General features: G+C 56.9%; 1 protein-coding gene across 1 annotated transcript; it reads right to left on the bottom strand.

Moving 5' to 3' along the window:
- Positions 1 to 855: 855 nt before the first annotated feature.
- Positions 856 to 9,676, bottom strand: CBX2 (chromobox 2). Its single transcript, XM_072781891.1, has 5 exons — positions 9,555 to 9,676; positions 9,440 to 9,483; positions 8,463 to 8,528; positions 6,547 to 6,649; positions 856 to 5,163 (listed from the first exon to the last, which is right to left on the bottom strand). Exons 1-5 carry the CDS (start codon positions 9,624 to 9,626, stop codon positions 3,862 to 3,864), a joined length of 1,587 nt encoding a protein of 528 aa, XP_072637992.1. The 5' UTR covers positions 9,627 to 9,676; the 3' UTR covers positions 856 to 3,861.
- Positions 9,677 to 16,789: the final 7,113 nt, after the last annotated feature.

The raw sequence follows: 16,789 nt of genomic DNA, 5'->3' as shown, positions 1-16,789 counted from the left end.
GGCTGCCCGCAACTACTCCTTCCCCGCCACCCTCACCCCCTTTCGCAGCTCTCCAAAGCCAGAGGACCGATGCCCACCTTCTCCAAAACAAAATCGCTCCAGCCTCCGCAGGGGCGACAAAGAAAGCAGGGCTTTGGCCTTGCCCCGCAAGGGTTGCGCTTCAAATTCTCAGGCCTTCTCTGCAGAGTGGGTTCTATTTCTATTCCTCCCCCTGCAGGAAAACATTTCAGGCCTTCGCCCCAAACTAGCCTTTCAACTTCGAGGTCCAACTTCTGTCTTCACTTCAAAGGGAACTTGGTTCTCCCTGGAGGCTCAAATCTATGAACAAATTCAGGCTGAGAGTGATGCAAACCTTGAAGGCCCGCAGAAGGTTCTATAAGAAGCGAATCATCTCCTTATTGTGAGCTCTTAGTACAGTAGCACCAGGGACTCCAAACCCCTGGAGCGCCAGAGTGACTCCCCTGGAATCTTGCAGCTTTCAAGCGGTGTCTTTGGGGTTAAAGTATTGCCTTCTGGGAAACGTCTGAGTGAGTTTATGTCGTGCAGCCTCCCTGGCCTCTGCTCACTAGATGCCAGGAGCAGCAACACTTACCCCTGCCCCCCAAAACCACCTCCAGACACAGCCAAATCACCCTTTATGAATGCTGGTGCAGGGGTTCACAGCTGTAACCAACCCCACCTTTGTTTAGAAAAAAACACCTTTTCCGTGCTTGCTCGCACTCTGGGAGAGGGGCTAACCGCTTCCAGAAGCCTTGGATGTTCTATGCTTTAGGCCACATCCAGAGTACTTCGCCTCAGGAAAGGGCAACCGAAGAGACTATTGTTTCCGGGCATCAAGCATCACGTACACCAGGCTGACAAGTTAAAGAAAAGATTTATTGATATACTAAAAGTTAACAAAGACAAAAACCTGACACCGCTCACTCTAAGGTCGTTCCCCTGCAAAATAAATTAACGTCAAAAGAACAACAACAAAAAAAACCCCCCAAAACCTGCAACCTAGGCCTAGTGTTAGTTTTCCAAAAATACTAGAAAAACAACAGAATCTTAAGATGTACTGAGCAAAAATCTGGTCATCTAGGCACTACCTCGCCCCTCCTCCCACCCCTCCCCCCAACCATGGCGGGCTTCCTGGGGGAAGCATTTTCTCCAACTGGCAGGTCCTGATTGAATATGGGGGCTGGGCGGCAGCCCTGCTTCAACAAAGATCTCAGGCTTCCCGGGGCAATAACATCTTCACTTTTGTTCCCTCTCTTTTAAAAAAGCAAACAAACAGCCATAGTTTAAAGCAATTAGAAGTGGCATACATGAATGATTTTTTTTTTTTAATTAAAAAACACAAATCAAGCCAGCCATTGGCACTGGTCCAAAGCTCTGGTCCTCCCCGTTTCTCCTCCCCATCCCCCCCTCGTGTAACCTCCAGGCCCAGAGCCTTCTTAGTCAGGTCAAAATTTTGAGCGTAACCAGATCAAGGTACACTCTTTTTGGTACCAAAAAATATATATAAAAATATGTCCAACCCTCTTAAGAAAAGGACGGACTGGCTGGCCACTTCTTCCTATCCGTTGCAAGCAAACAAAGACACGACAGGATTCACACACCCATTCAGTATACACCGTGATGCAGTCCATGTGGGTAACCCTGCAGAACAGACCAGGGGTCTCCGATGTGGCTGATGCCCAGCGCCACACACACACACACACACACACACACACACACACACAGGGGTCTCCGATGTGGCTGATGCCCAGCGCCACACACACACACACACACATGCGCGCGCGCGCACACATAGCAGCAAATAAAAAAAGTACTACTTTTATTGGTAAACATGACATTCAACTCTTCAGCAAAGACAGTCACACACACACACACGCTCACACACACCCTTTTAAACAGAAGCCACATGGAGTCCCAAGCACCAAAGAAACCACAACACAGCGAGAAGGCAAAGTGGCTGGAGTAAGGTGTTTGCAGATTCAACTTTGGGATTGAAAGAGCTGGTAAACAGAAAGGCACCGCGTGGGGGTTCGGAGACCCGGCTGCTGAGGGCGGCAGGTGAGCGCGGACACACGTGTGTCCAGAGGCCCGCAGGAACCCAGGCTTAGCCCGCAGGGCTCCGGAAGCTGCTGTGGGCCTGGCTCTGCAGCCTAAGACAGAAGGGGAGTTGCAAAACCTGGCTGCCTGGTGGGGGCAGCCACAGGAGCCCCCATCTCCACTGCCAGGGTGCATCTGGGTGTCTAGAGCTGGACGGGGAGCCGGTGTCTGTGGCCCAGTGTGCTGGGCGCCTTCTTCCAGACTGTGCAGTCACCTGCCAGCTCTTCCCGCCTCCTGGGGCAGTTCTCCCCTTTACTGCCCACATTCCAGTTTGAGCCTGGTTGTCTGGACTCTCAGCCCTCAGGTATGCCAAGATGGGCACCCTCCGGCTGCTGCCCCGTGTAGCCACCACGCAGGAGACGGAGAAGCTGCACCTGGAGAACCCCTGACAAGGTCCTGGACACGTATCTGTCCCCAAAGGCACGCTGTTGAAATGGATTCAGACGTACAAAAGCCATCTCTTTCTATTTGGCGAGGAGGATGAGGGGCTAGGGGGCTGGAGGTCTGGCAGGCCCACCCCTCAGTAAGCCTGGGCTCCCCTGCCATCAAGGCAACAGGACCAAGGGAGCGGCCACACCTGCTGGCTGGCTTCCACCAAGAGCTGAGGCAGAAGACAACCCCACCTCCACTTTTCTTTTGGCATCACAAAGACCTGGTGACCGGGCTCCCTGACCCACCTTCCTGCCCCAAGCCATACAAGGCAGCTCCCAGACAGCCGGGGTGGGGGTGGGGGGTAGTTGGGCTGGTAGATTTGGCCTTTCTGGGGCCCTCAGAACCCCCAAAGGTGGGAGGGATTGTCAGGGAGAGGCAGTGCCCATCCTGGGCAGAGGTGGGCATGGGTGGGAGCAGCACCGAACACCCACACGACGGCTGGAAGCCAGCAGGCCCTGGGAGGGTGGATCTACTCCAGCAATTGCCTGCACACCCCCACCTACCAGGGGCTCTTGGGGCCATGTGTGGGGCCACAGCTGTCCTTGCACAGAACAGCAAAAAAAAAAAAAAAAAAAGTAGAAAGGAGGGCAGGGACAGTGACCCCTTCTGCTTCTGCCCCCTCTCCCCCCCCCAAACGTGGAGGCTCCAGGTGAAACAGCTCTGGGACCAGCCCTTCCCAGTCTGTGACTCCCAGGGCAACCCCAGGGGCGCTGCAGTTGTTAACCGGAACCAGGGTTACAGGGCACTGAGCACCCCACCAGCCAGCACCGGTCCTCCTCCATCCAGGCCCCCAGTCCTCAGCCGTCGGGCACTGTCCTAAAGGGGAGCTCTGACTGGCGAGGCCCCTTACTTGCCCCCCACCCCAGGCCCTCTTGTAAAAACCTAACTTGAGCCCTAGAGAGGTCAAGGCCTTGCCCTGCCCCCATCCCACTGCTGGGCAGGGACTACCAGCCTGGATCCCTCCTCTACGAGCCGTGCCCCCTGGAAATCCAGAGCAGAGCTGACCACCACCCTGTCGCTGCAGGGCAGGCAGGGCGGATCAAACAGCAAACCTGACGGCCTTGAGGAACTTCAGGCCAGAGACACAGGAGGAGGACTTCCTGAGGCATGTGGGAAGTGAAGCAAAGGCCCAGAGGTAGGAACGAGGGCAAGGCCAGGCCTCGGCAAGGCATCAAGGTACTGTCCCACCTGAAATCACAGGCAGGGCCAGGGCAAGTCCCCTCCGAGCCTGCCCTTGGATGCCACCCGGCCCCTGGAAAGGGCCTGGGGTGCAGGGCAGTTATCAAAGCAAAGCCAGAGGCCAGAGCCAGGCAGCCGGGTGGCCACAGGGTGTCAGTAATGTCTCAGGTTGAAGAAGCCCACACTGGTAGGGGACTCCTTCACCGTGACCGTGATGAGGTTGGCAGTGACGTCGGTGACGAAGACGTGCTCAATGAGGCTGCGGGTGGGCTTCCAGTCCTGGCTGGTCTGAACCGACACTGATGGGTTTTGTCTGGCGCCGGGTGGCGAGGCGGAGCCGGGGTCTGAGTCGGAGCTACTCTCCTCGCCAGCGCTCAGCTCTGAAGGCAAGGCCAACTTGCGGGCGTCGCCGGGGGCTGTATGGCCCTCCTGACTGCTGGGGGCCGCGCTGCCCTTCATACAGTCCCTCTTGCCTGCAGAAGTGGGCAGAGCTGCCACCCGGGAAGCCAGCTTCTCACTCTTGCTAGTGTCGGAGGGCACGGTGGCCCCACTCCCCCCGGCGAGGCCACCCCCAGCGCTCTTCCCGGTGGTTGGGTTGGTGGCAGGGACACCCTTGCTGGCCGTGGCATGGCGGGCAACCATGCCCACCCCAGCTGTGCCGTTCTTGACACTCTGTAAGTCCAAGACCTGGAGGCTCAGCTCCTGGGTGGGTGCAGGCTGGGGGCCCAGGCACCCAGCAGGGCCCTTGCTGATACTGTGGATGTAGGGGGGCCCCCCTGCGCCTCCCACTTTCTGCTCCACAGCCCCACTGCTGGGGGCCTTTGGGACTTTGCTTCCTGGGGAGCTTAACCCCAGCTCCCCCTTCTGCGTCCTCACCTTGAGGTCCAGCCCGAGGCCGCACTTGCCGGCGGTCTGGGCCTTGAGCGCCAGTCTGCTGGCAGCCTGGGCCTGGCTCTGGCTCATTCGGTTCATGTAGTGCACGATGGAGCTCTGCCAGCTGATGCCGCCCCGGCTGGGGCTGCCGGCCATGCCCTTCATCAGGCTGGCCAGGTTCTCCGGGGTGGCCATGGCACCGGGGCCACTGCACGCCTCCTTGGCGTGGGCCTTCAGGGCTGCCAGGCCTGCCACGGGGGCGCTGAGCGGTGGGGGCAGCTTGCTGGCCGGCGCCCCCAGGTCCTTCCGGGCAGTCTTCAGCACCTTGGCCAGGCTCACGGGTCTCCGGGCCGCCTTCTGCTCTGGGGGCAGGGGCTTGCGGCCTCGCTTTTTCCGGATGGGGTCCTTCAATTCCGGTTTGGCCACCAAGATCTGGGCCTTCTTCTGAGGCACTGGGTGGGTCTCGCGGCCCCGGGGACCCCTCTTGGCATCTAAATCACTGTCGTCCTCTTCATCTGAGGAAGTGGAAGAAGACGTGGAGGAAGAGGAGGAGCTGCTGGATTTGGAGGGAGCGTCGGGTTCCTGCAGAGAAAGAGCACAGAGGGTGTCACTGTCTCTAAGGCCGGGTCTCCGCGGTCCACGGGGCACCGGACCCCTCAAAGCTGAAACCTCTGGTGGCTGCCACACTAGAAAGACAGCCAGGAGGGAGCGATTTCTCACCCCCTTGTTCCAGAAGAGACGTAAAAAGTCCTTATGAGAGTCCTTGAAATGCAGTTAAAAGCAGAACAAAGAACAGGTGCTTTGTGAAATCAGAGCAGAGCAACGAAACGAAGAGCATGCACGGTCACGTCCTGGATACTACGGCCTCAAAGGGGGACATGAATTTGGCTCCAGGCTCCTCAGCAGGTGACTCGGAAAGGGAAGCGCAAAGCTTACGATGCTTCATGCGTAATCGCTTGTTAACCTAAAGCCAAGTGCACATCCTGCTTCGGTCCTCTCACTTCTGAAGGTTCTGACCTTCAGAACGTTCCGGCACACAGGAAAACAAACTGCTGCCCTCCTGCCTTCTGGGCGTCCCCCCAAAAGCAGGTTAAGTGCACCCTCCCGTTTCTCCCTGGGCCATCATTTCCAAAGGCACACTTTAGGGTGATGGAGGCGGTGTGGGCTCCCTGATGTGAGGGACAATCCAATCATACCTGAGGCCTCCGGGCCTCCTTGCCCAGCCAGGCCCACCGCCTTGATGCCACTTCTGTGGTCCCCACTGGTCACCCCCGGGGAGGAGAGCCCGAGTACACAGGAACCCACTCCCCTGACCCCCGTTCCCACTGTCCTGCTCAAAAGGAAGATTGTGAAGAGCAGGCCAGTGTGGACCAGCCAACAAGCCTGAAGGCAAGACTTTAAGAGCTTCCAGAAGAGCGGTTTTTGTAAGAGACTGAACTCTTGGCCACCACGTGTGGGTTCACAATCCTGGGGCAGTGCCTTCCAGAGAGGAATCCAAGACACATCCCAGACTGAGGCCATGACCCGGCCCCCAAGTGTGTGTCCCTGTGAGCACCTACTGTGTGCACGCTTCCTGTTCCTTTCTGTTCCCGTGAGCCACCAACAGTGAGGAAGCAGTCGGCAGCCAAGTCTGACCCTGCTGTCCACCAGACAGGAGTGCAGGAGGGACGCCAAGTGAATAAGAAACCAGCTCTCAAGGGCATGGGCCACAGCAGGACCCTCCTGGTGGCAGGGGGAGGGTGTGAGGGGGAGCTGGGGCCTGCTGTGGCCCTCTGCTGGCAGAGGCTTAGAGCCACAAGCAAGGAAGAGGCGGAAGGCCAGGGTCTTCTGAGCAAGGACAGACCTTCCGTGGAAGAGCCAGCCTGATCCCCGTTCCCCAAAGCCCTCAACCCTCTTGCTGCCTGCCGCCTTCCACTCTGCACGCTGCACGATGAAAGCAGCCCAGTCGGGCCAGCAGCCACCCACCTTGAGCTTGGAGTGCCGGCTGCAGGACATCACCGTGTGCTTCCTTGGCCTGCCCCTGGGCCGCTTGCCTCTCTTCCGGTTCTGCACCTCCTTCTCGTGTTCCCTTAAGACGATCACCAATCAGGGTGGGAGAAGCCCAGTGCGCACACCCTTTCCCACCACACGACCCCCAGGGCCTCAGACACCCAACACGCCGGGCCTGCCCTAGCTTCCGATCAGTTCCACTGCAAAAACCCATCCCATGGTTACCATACACAAAGCAGACATCCAGACCCTCTTCTTTCTAATACTTTTTTTTTTTTTTAAAAACCTGTTTCATTTGCATTTGCATAAAAACAAGTGAAAGAAATTCCAGCAAGGCTGTGAAAGGAGCAATTCTCCGGTTTTCTCAGATTCCTTTCCAGACAGCCCTGTGCTAATCCTGGCTGCTTTCCACAGGTAGAATGTTTTGTGGAACTTCTAGGGTGTAGCCCACTAGAAGGAGCCTTTGTGGTCACACGGTCCAAGCCCACTGCTCCAAACAAGAGTCCTGGGCCGGGAGACAAGGACCACTGGCCCCAGCCTCTGCCTCTCCAGGGTGCACAAAATCCTCACCAGTCCATGAACCCGGGTCAAGGGAACCCAAGGCTCTGGTCCCGTCTTGCACTCTGGGCTGGCTTCTCAGAGCCAGTACCCCTGGCGCCCTCATCTTCCCCGCCCCTTCCTTTTTCTAAAACCCCTATTTCTAGACTGAGCTCTAGATGGAAGTCTTTGGAGGTGCCTGGTCCCGATGTAGCTGCAGCTCAAAACCTGCACCTCTGGTAGGACACCTTTCATCAGCTCCCAGAACTCAGGGCCATGAAGCCAAGCAAGCTGCCTCCAGCCCCACCCCAGAGAAAGCTTGTATTTCAGGCTACCCCTGGGGAAGGGGCTGATGTGGAGAAGCTTCCCAGTAATTAAAAGGGGCAAACATCACCCCGCTGAGGCCTGGAAAGCCATCTCTTAAAGAATCCAATTAGTACAACCAGACAGTTCATGCTTTCCGAAGCAGCCCCCAACCTGTCTCCTAGAGGGGCAGGAACATCTCACAGGCCTCCTCTGCCAACACATTAACCTGACCCGCAGGTTTTGAACCTCAGACTTGCCCTTACTTACAAATGTCACCCTCACACACCAACCATGTGACTGCCAGCTACTAGTTTCTGGGGGCGGGGGTGTCTTCTGGGTGCACAGGGGAAGGGAGACACCCACGTTCCCTGATTTCTCTTCCCCATGACGTCAGCCAGACCACCCCACGCTTCCCCAACTCTCTTATCTAAAATTAGAGGTGACATCTAAAATCACAGAAGCAAACTTATCCCCTGAGACCGGCAAGGGTGCTCCCTCAGCACCACCTGCTTTACGGCCTCAAGAAAAATAAATGCGTTGTTCCTAGGACAGAACCCACCAGAAGAGGCTTAGCTTTCTGCTGTGCTGTTTCAGGAACCTCTCTGGGCCTTCTCTTGCTCAACAGCACCCTCAGGCAGCACTGGGCGGCCAGGCCACCATTTTTACGGTGAACCTGCCATCCTGGTTTTTATTAGTGCAAATGACTCAACAGAAAAGGTCAACAGGAGAAGCTAGAACTCTTCATGAAGGAACCGAGAAGGTTCATTTTTGCGAACCTGGCTGTCGGAAAGACCTAGAAAGTGGCTTCTTAGCTCCGGACACAGGGAGCTGGCGAGCTGAAGGAACGTCCGGAAGGAACTCCTGCGGGACCCTGATGCCTGCTTCACCTCCGCCGAGGGCCATGGCGCAGGAGCCCCCGGAGTCCACCCTGGATGCCCAGACCCCAGCCCCAGCCCTGGAAGGCCAGCCCGGCCCTGAACAGCGATGCGACGGGCCTCGCTCTCCCCAACATTCTCCCCCTTCCCACGAGGGCTGGTTAACTTTCTCACTTCTTCTGGAAGGCCAGGAGCAGCCTTGGGTCCAGGATATTTTCCTCTGGCTCCCAGCTGTTGTGTCTGGAAAAGCAAAAAGCAGGGCGTCAAGAAACACCAGGCAATGACAGGCCCCTTTGGACAACATCGGGCATGTGGCCACCCCAGCGCGCCCTCCGATCCCCACTGGTGCAAGGGCATGGGGGGGGTATGGCACAGTTCCCCTAAATCCCACAGCGGGAGGGTGAATTCCTGGAGACCCGGGAGCCTCAAGGCCAAGGCCCCTGCGCCTCAACTCCAAGGGAAACTACCACCTCAACCCTCAATTAACATAAGGCCTCAGGAAATCTCCACGGTCTCCCCCTGGGAGGAAAACAAATCCCAATAAAATGGGAAGTCGCCGGGAGGGAAGCCCCCAAAGCCTGGCCCGGATCCAGCGAGGAAGGGAAGGCTGCTCCAGGACGCGCGGAGGGGAAGGGGAAGGGGAAGGGGAAGGAGGGGAAGGCCGAGGGGCGCAGGGGCGCAGCCCGAAGGGGAAGGGGAGGAACAATGTGCTGGCGCCCAGGCGGGCGCGGGCCAGGTCCTCGAGGGGAAGCCGAGGCAGCCGAGCGGGGGGTGGGGAGGGCGGGGAAGCGGCTGTAAACAGAGCCCCTTCCGGGGATGCCCAGTCCCCTTCCTTACTTTAAAAGGGGGGGAAAAAAAAAGGAGGGTTTCCATCCATCAATAGAAAGCTCAGGTTACAGCGGGCGAAATATGGACGGGGGGGGGGGTTCGCGCCCCGCGGGGGGCGCCGGGCCGAGGGCTCCCGGGGTGTCCGCGCGCCCCGTAAACAAAGGGCGGCCCCGCGCAGGCTGCGCGCCCCCTTCCCGCCCAGCGCGCGGGGACCCCGCGAACTTCCCGCCCAGCGCGCGGACGCCCCCGCCCCCGCCCCCGTCCCCGTCCCGGGCCCGGCCGGCGCGGGCGGGAAGGCGGGCGCCGCGCGGCCGGGGACTCACTTGGAGGACCAGCCGCGCCACTTGACCAGGTACTCCAGCTTGCCCTGCGGGAGAGAAGGGGCGCGTGAGCCGGGGCGGGCGGGCGCGCGCGGGCGGGGCCGGGGGCCGCACGCACCTTGCGGAGCCGCTTGCTCAGGATGCACTCGGCGGCGAAGACCTGCTCGCCCACGCTGCTCAGCTCCTCCATGCTGCCCGCGCCCCGCGCCCCGCGCCCCGCGCCCCGCACCGCCGCCGCCGCGCGCCCGCCGGCCGCACACAAAGCACCGCCCCCGCCCGCGCAGGGCCCGCCCCGCGCACGCGCGCCGCCTCCGCGGGCCTCCCGGGGCGCCTCCGGCCAATGGGCGCGCGGGGGCGGGCGCGGGGCGGGGCGCGCATTGTTCGCGGCGGGCTCGGCCTCGCGCCCTGCGCTGGGGGCCGGGCCGGGCCGGGTCGGGGGCGCGGCGGGTCCCGGGCGGGGGGGAACGGGCGCCCCGAGGGGGAGGGAGCGGGGCTCGGGCCCGGGACGGGGGGCGCCCGCCGAGCCCCGCTTGGAGCCCCCTCCGAGCGCCGGGGCGCGCCCGGCCTCCTCCGAACTTGGCTTTCCGGGCAAAAAGCCATTGTTCTGGCCCGAACGGGGGGAAGCGGGCCGCTTCCTGCCCCGGCCTCCGAGGGGCGCTGCTGCGGGGCCCCGCCCTGGTCGCGCTCCCCGGTTTGGGGCCGGACTGGCCTGTCTGCGCGGGAGCCCACCGAGCCCGGGCGCGGGAGGGAGGAATGGGGCGGGGAGCAGCCTGGCCGTGTCCCCCCAAAGGCGACCGAGGAGAATGCACCGATGCATGCACCGATGCAGGGCGAGCTCTTTCTTCCCGCTGGGAGGAGTGGAGCCCGGGCCCCGGGGCTTCGGAGGGAGAGACCAACCGCACCTTTAATTCCTCCCTCGGGTCTGATGAAACGAGTGCGGGGCTGGGGGCAGGTTTGGGAAAACGGTCCTGGCCGAGGGCTAGGTCTCTAACGGGCCCGCCGGGATCCGGCGAGGTGCCCTCCGGAGGGCACGCGACCCCAAGGAGACCTTTAGGTCGGGGTGGCCTGCAGCCCCGTGTGGGCTCATGTGGGCAGCTGCCTCCCTTCTGCTGAGACCCGTATCCACGGAGCGAGTACCCCCCCACACACACCTTACATCGTTTAGACCCTAAAGCAGACCGAATCCCACGTGTCCTCAAGGACATGTGTGTACCAGGCTTCACTTTTCCCCCCTCCTCCCGCACCGAGACACTTTAACTCAATGAAAATCCATTTTCTGGTTTTGCTTCTCCCTTTGAACGCAGCTGCGAAGTGCTCTCTCTGCTGAGCACATCAGAAAGCCGTCTGTTTCTTGTTGCCGAGGGTGGGGGGAGGTGTCTAAAAGTGATTTTTGATCATTGAAGCCGTGTTTATAAAGATTCTGCAAGAGAAGTGTGTTTTGTTGTTGTTGTTGTTGTTTTAACGGAAACGCCTGCTGTGAAAATTGGGACCTGCAGGAGCCCATCTTTCCATTGCTGGCATGTTCTCCACTTTATTTGGTTAAATGTGCTGCATTCATTTGCTATCCTGGAGAGACTGTGGAGTGACATTTGCAAACTTAGGAGAGCAGTATCTACTGTTCTCAAGGAAGGCAGGAAGGAGGGAACACTGGATTGGGGGTTTGGAGGTGGAAATGCAGGCTCACTCTGGAGGGGCTGCAGCCCAGAACCCTTATTTGGGGATGAAACCTGCAATCCTGGTTATAAGCAGAGCATCGCTTATAATCTCCAACTCTTTCTGTGTCCCTGTCTTCTGGATCTAGGCAGTAAATTGTGGGGTTGAAGCCGAAGGTCTATTTATTGTAATCCTAAAAATAGCTGGATCGGTTTCAACTCAGGTTTCCTTGCAGAATTTGTCTTGGGTGTGAGGATTTCGCCTTGGAATTTCCAGTTTCATATGGTTCCCTGGGATACTTGCTTAATTCCCCCCCCCCCCCAAGGAAAGGAAGCTTAGGAAGGAGAATTCTTTCGTGCCCTAAGAAATAAGTTTGTCTAGGATTTGATCCCAACCTATTAAAAAAAAATCAATTTCCTGGAAAGTTGAACGCATACCTCTTCTATTCAACTGCGAGTATCCAGTTTGGGTGGAATAATGTTTAGATAATTTATTTGGAGAAACACATATGACAGATTTGACTAGAGTTAAATTAGCAGATAAATAGGGTGAGGGTTGATCCAAAATCTGTAATGTGTTCCATAAAAACGAAACTGGAAGTAGGCAGAAAGGAGGAATAATTCCAGCTAATCCAATTGTGTCAAAACACGGGTTTAGGCTAACGCAGCTTCTGTCTTCCGTTTTGACTGTCACCGACTGTCACATTTAAGAATTATTAAGACAAGTTAGAACTAATTATTTTCCTGTTCATTCAACAAAGAGTTACTCAGCATTTGCTGTCATCCCGGCATGACTAGCTAGAGGTCTGGAGAGTCTAGCAGCGCCGTCTAAGAGAACTTCCCGAGATGGTGGGAGTGCCTTGTATCTGCACTCTTGCGTGTGCGTTCACCGCCAGCCATCTGTAGCTACTTGTGAGCACTTGAAACGTGGCCAGTGCAACTGAGGAATTGAGTTTTTTATTTTATTTAACTTTTAGTAACTGAAATTTAAATAGTCCCGTGTGGCTAGTGGTCATGTATACCGGGCAGTCCAGGTCCACAGGGATGCCTGGGACAGGACTAAACACATTGCCAGCAAAAGGAAGGCAGGTGCCTGAATGAATCCTGAGACATGAATAGTTTACGTATACTCCCATGTATGCTTTCTCACATTCGAGAATGTTCGCAACATGTACGGAAAGATATTACAAATACAGGCATAGAGGAGGACATTCAGACCCAATACTTTGTTGGGTGCCATTTGCTTTCTATGCAAGCGAGAGTGCCAGTGACAAAAATTAACTCATTGACGCCTGAAGTCTCGCTAAGAACAGATATATGTTTTCATGCTGTGAACGGAAAAGCAGAGACTTGGAGCAAGGAATGACGGGAGGTGTCACTCCCAAGTGAACGGAAGTCAGGAACTGAGATGAAGCTGGCACCCCTTGGGCTGGCACCTCGGCAGCTAAAGCGAAGTCACACGAGTTGGTCTTACAAAGCAGCTCCAGGGCAGCTGTACGAGGAGTACCTACTGCCACGCGCACCGACACACCGCCAGTGGTTTGCGAGGGGTGAACGCGGATGTACAATAATACGCTGCACAATCTGGGGGCGCCTGGGTGGCTCGGTGGTTGAGCGTCTGCCTTCGGCTCAGGGTGTGATCTCAGTCCTGGGATCGAGTCCCCCAGGGAGCCTGCTTCTCCCTCTGCCTGTGTCTCTGCCTCTCTCTGTGAATAAATAAATAAAATCTTAAAGAAAAAAATACACTGCACAGTCCTTAATACTGGATGTGATGATTTGTCCTCCACCAGGTCCCCTCACATTTGCAAGACTGAGGTGTGACTTACTCACTGGCCATGTTATGTGATGCTGCCTCTGTGTACATAGTGGATAAATATTACGTATACACGACACAGGGTGTTTAGGTATCAGACCCCAAGTAAAAATAAGCACAGTTAGGGCGCTTGCACTTTCGGTTTGCCTAAGAATTCCCTGGGCGCGCAGTGCAAACATTGACCTCTAGGCCCCACCCGGGGATCCTGACCCGAGAGACCCCGAGGCTGTGTGCAGTTCTCATTGCTTAGAACCCGTCTCATGAAGGGCAGCCTGTCCCAGCCCTCCTTTTCCACTGGAGGAAAAGGGGAATCCTAAATTGCTTCAGATCTCGAGGCTGTGGAACCGTCCTGCCGTTCCCCACATGTGCCTGGTGCCGGCGGCCAGGCCAGGTGTGGAAGCAGCTCAGTGGCCTGCAGGGTTGGCCCAGGCAGCAGCAGCCTCTTGAACTCCTGAGACCCCACCCGTACCTCCCGGGGGCCCCAAACATCTGCACAAACTGGACCTGCTCACCTTGGATTCTTGGAGCAGGGGAGGTTAAGGAACATTCTTCCAAGTGGTGAGAAATGGACAGTTGTTTTTTAAGATTTTTTTTTTAAAGATTTTACTTATTCATGAGAGACACACACACACACAGAGGCAGAGACACAGGCAGAGGGAGAAGCAGGCTCCCTGCGGGGAGCCCGAGGTGGGGCTCGATCCCAGGACCCCAGGGTCACGCCACCCGGGGTCCCTGGATCTACTGTTTTTGTTCAGAATTGCCAAACTGTGCCAGAGGGTCTGCACTGATGTACGCTCCTGCCCCAGATACACGGGGCTGACCCGTCCCCACGTTCTCAGCAGACCTGGGAGCTTCTGTCCGTCTGGGGCACTTCTGAACGGACTCGACACTTAGCGGGTTTCCGTGGTATTGACACAAACGGATCATGTCTGTTACGCGTCCCGCATCTGCTTTCTTTCAAGACCTTTGCCGGGTGCAGAATGGCTCGAGTGTGAAGCGATTTTATGAGCGCAGTTTTCCGGTCTGAAGTGCATTATTTTCACAAATTTAAAGATAACAAAGTTCTGAAATCTAGGGTGAAGCCCTTGCTTGAAAACCATTAATTAGTTTGGGGATTCAAAGCGGTAAACGAAAGCGCATTTATGACTTTGCTAATTGTTCTTCCTGGCTGCTGGAGGTGATCTCAGGCGTCCTCTATAAATCCTCTGAGCACCGCTGACACAGCCACGGGTTTCGGGTACCGTGAGTTTGAGACCCGCACCACCACTCTCCGGCTGGGTGGCACGCACTTCCTATCTCAGTGCCTTCATTTGCTGGGTTACCTTTTGTCTAAAAGAACCCAAACAAAAAAAGTGTCATTTAGATCCACAAAATGAGAGATTTTCATTGTCTTTTAACATTTTGCTGCTTTCCCCGCCCAGATGTTATTTATTCATTTATTTGAGAGAGAGAGAGAGAGAGAGAGCGAGCGCATGCACGAGGAGGGGGAAGGGCCGAGGGAGAGGGAGAGAGAATCCTCAAGCAGACTCCCACCCAGTGCAGAGCTCAATGCAGGGCTGGATCCCACGACCGTGAGATTGTGATCTGAGCTGAAACCAAGAGCCGGTTGCTCAACTGATTGAGCAGGTGGCTGGGGACCCTAATCCTGCTACTTTCTGACAAAAGAATATGAAGATAAGTCCAAAGGACACATTTTTTTTAACTTTACCTCTTAGAAAATATTTATTTATTCATCTGAAAGGCAGAGAACACAAGTGAGCATGACCAGGAGGGGCATGGGGAGAGGCAGCCTCTCCGCTGAGCAGGGAGCCTGACATGGGGCTCGATCCCAGGACCCCGAGATCATGACCTAAGCTGGACGCAGCTGCTTCACTGACTGAGCCACATCAGCACTCCTACAGGGCACATTTGTTTTAAAGCCCTCTTTTTTTGCTTCTCGCTGGCAAAAACCTCGGTGAGAATCAGAGGAATTGCATTTGGCATCAGGGAATGTTCGACCCAGAGGCACCGTGGAAATTCACCTTGGCAGCCAAGGGACTGCAGGGTGGCCAGGTTTGCTGTGTGGAGCCTGGGTTCCTGCTGGTGCAGCTCAGCGTCTCGCAGCCACCCAGCCTCCGTGGCTGTCACCCAGCGAGGAGAGTGGGCCGTGCGCGTGGGTGCCGGATCCCAGCAGACGGGCTCTGAACAACCTCCCTCCCTCCCGTCCCCGGCAGCCCGCTTCCCATCTGGAAGCAGCGCACGCAGCCGCTTCCTAGATTTCCTTCTGGGGGCATTTGGTGCCCCCCCAGCCAGGCTGCATGGAGCCCTTCCTCCCCTCGCGCCCTCCGTGGCTTCCTGCCCGTCGCACACACGGGAGCGACCTCCCCGTGTTCTGTACGCTCTTCTCTCAGCTACGTGGCCTGAGGGGCATGTCCCGTCAAATGGGTACACCTGCCTGGTTCCTTTGCCTTTTCTGTGATTTTCCGTAGTTGGGTGTATCCTGGCTTATCTAACTCGACCCTGATTGACAGGCACGGAATTGTTCCAACGTTCAGCTCTTCCACGATGACTAGCACTTGTCTCAAAAGCCAAGTTTCTCTGCACAAGGGGCTTTGAGAGATGCAAGCGGCAGCGAAGGTCCAGGAAGGTGGCATGAACCCGATGGAAATGCTGTTCTTTGAACCCATGAACCGCAGGTGGTCCTCGGCCCCCAGCTCCTTTGGCGCCTCACGTCCTGGCTGGGTTCCCGCAAGCAGACAGGGTAACTCCCGGGCAGACAGTGATGGCCTTTGGGGGTGTTTTGATGGGATATTCCTCTCTGAGACCAAAACCTGGTATTTCCCGTGTCTCGGCTACAGACATGAGAGGGCTGTTCTCCGGGTCACCATGTCTGCTTTTCAGAGGCTCCCATCTGGGTGTGAATACTGCTGATGGGAGAACATGTGCCCTGAATGGCACGGCGGTGTCCCCGCAACCTCAGCAGGTGGCTTGGGACCTACTGCACAGTGAGGATGCCACCACATAAAAATTTGGAAGGTGACTTTGGGGTTGAGACCACTCACACAGCAAATATATATATATTTTAGGGAAAGAAGGAGGAGCAGAGGGAGCAAAGGGAGAGGGAGACAGAATTTTTTTTTTAAAGATTTTATTTATTTATTCATGAGAGACACAGACTGAGAGAGAGAGGCAGAGACACAGGCAGAGGGAGAAGCAGGCTCCATGCAGGGAGCCCGATGAGGGACTCCATCTCGGGTCCCCAGGATCACACCCTGGGCTGAAGGCAGGCACCAAACCGCTGAGCCACCCAGGGATCCCGGAGACAGAGAATTTTAAGCAGACTCTGGGCTGAGTGCTAAGCTGGATGCGGGGCTCGATCTCATGACCCTGAGATCGTGACCCAAGCCAAAATTAGGAATCGGTGCTCAACTGACTGAGTCACCCCGGTGCTCTCTGCCAGGCGCTGCGTTAGGCCGTAGCAGAGAGGTGGCCGCGAGAAGACAGAGCGGTGGCCACCGGGTAGCAGCCGGGAGCAGTGCCAGCAGCGACCCGAGCCGTCAATGACGGCAGAGCATTCCTTTGATGCTGGCAGGAAAACGTGAGCCCAGAAAGCACAGAAGGGGGCCCCCACTTTCATCTGGGGTCCTCCCCAATACCAGCAATGCCAAACATGTAGAGATTTCCTGCAAGGAGGTGGCTGACATCATCGCGGGGGCCGCCTGGACAGGTTGCAAGTCCCAGGGCAGGCTGGATGTCTGGGGCCGAGGCCGCTGTCCATGGGCAGAATGTCTTCTTCGTCTGAAACCTCAGCTCTGTTTTTAAGATCTTTCAACTGATTGGGTCAGACCCACCCACCCGGGTAATTCAGGACAATCTCCTTTCCCTCAAGTCAACTGATTGTGGTCACAT

The sequence above is a fragment of the Canis lupus genome, chromosome 16 (assembly GCF_048164855.1).
Source record: "Canis lupus baileyi chromosome 16, mCanLup2.hap1, whole genome shotgun sequence".
NCBI classification, from domain to species: Eukaryota; Metazoa; Chordata; class Mammalia; order Carnivora; family Canidae; genus Canis; species Canis lupus.
This window is presented reverse-complemented; position numbering and strand designations above follow the sequence as displayed.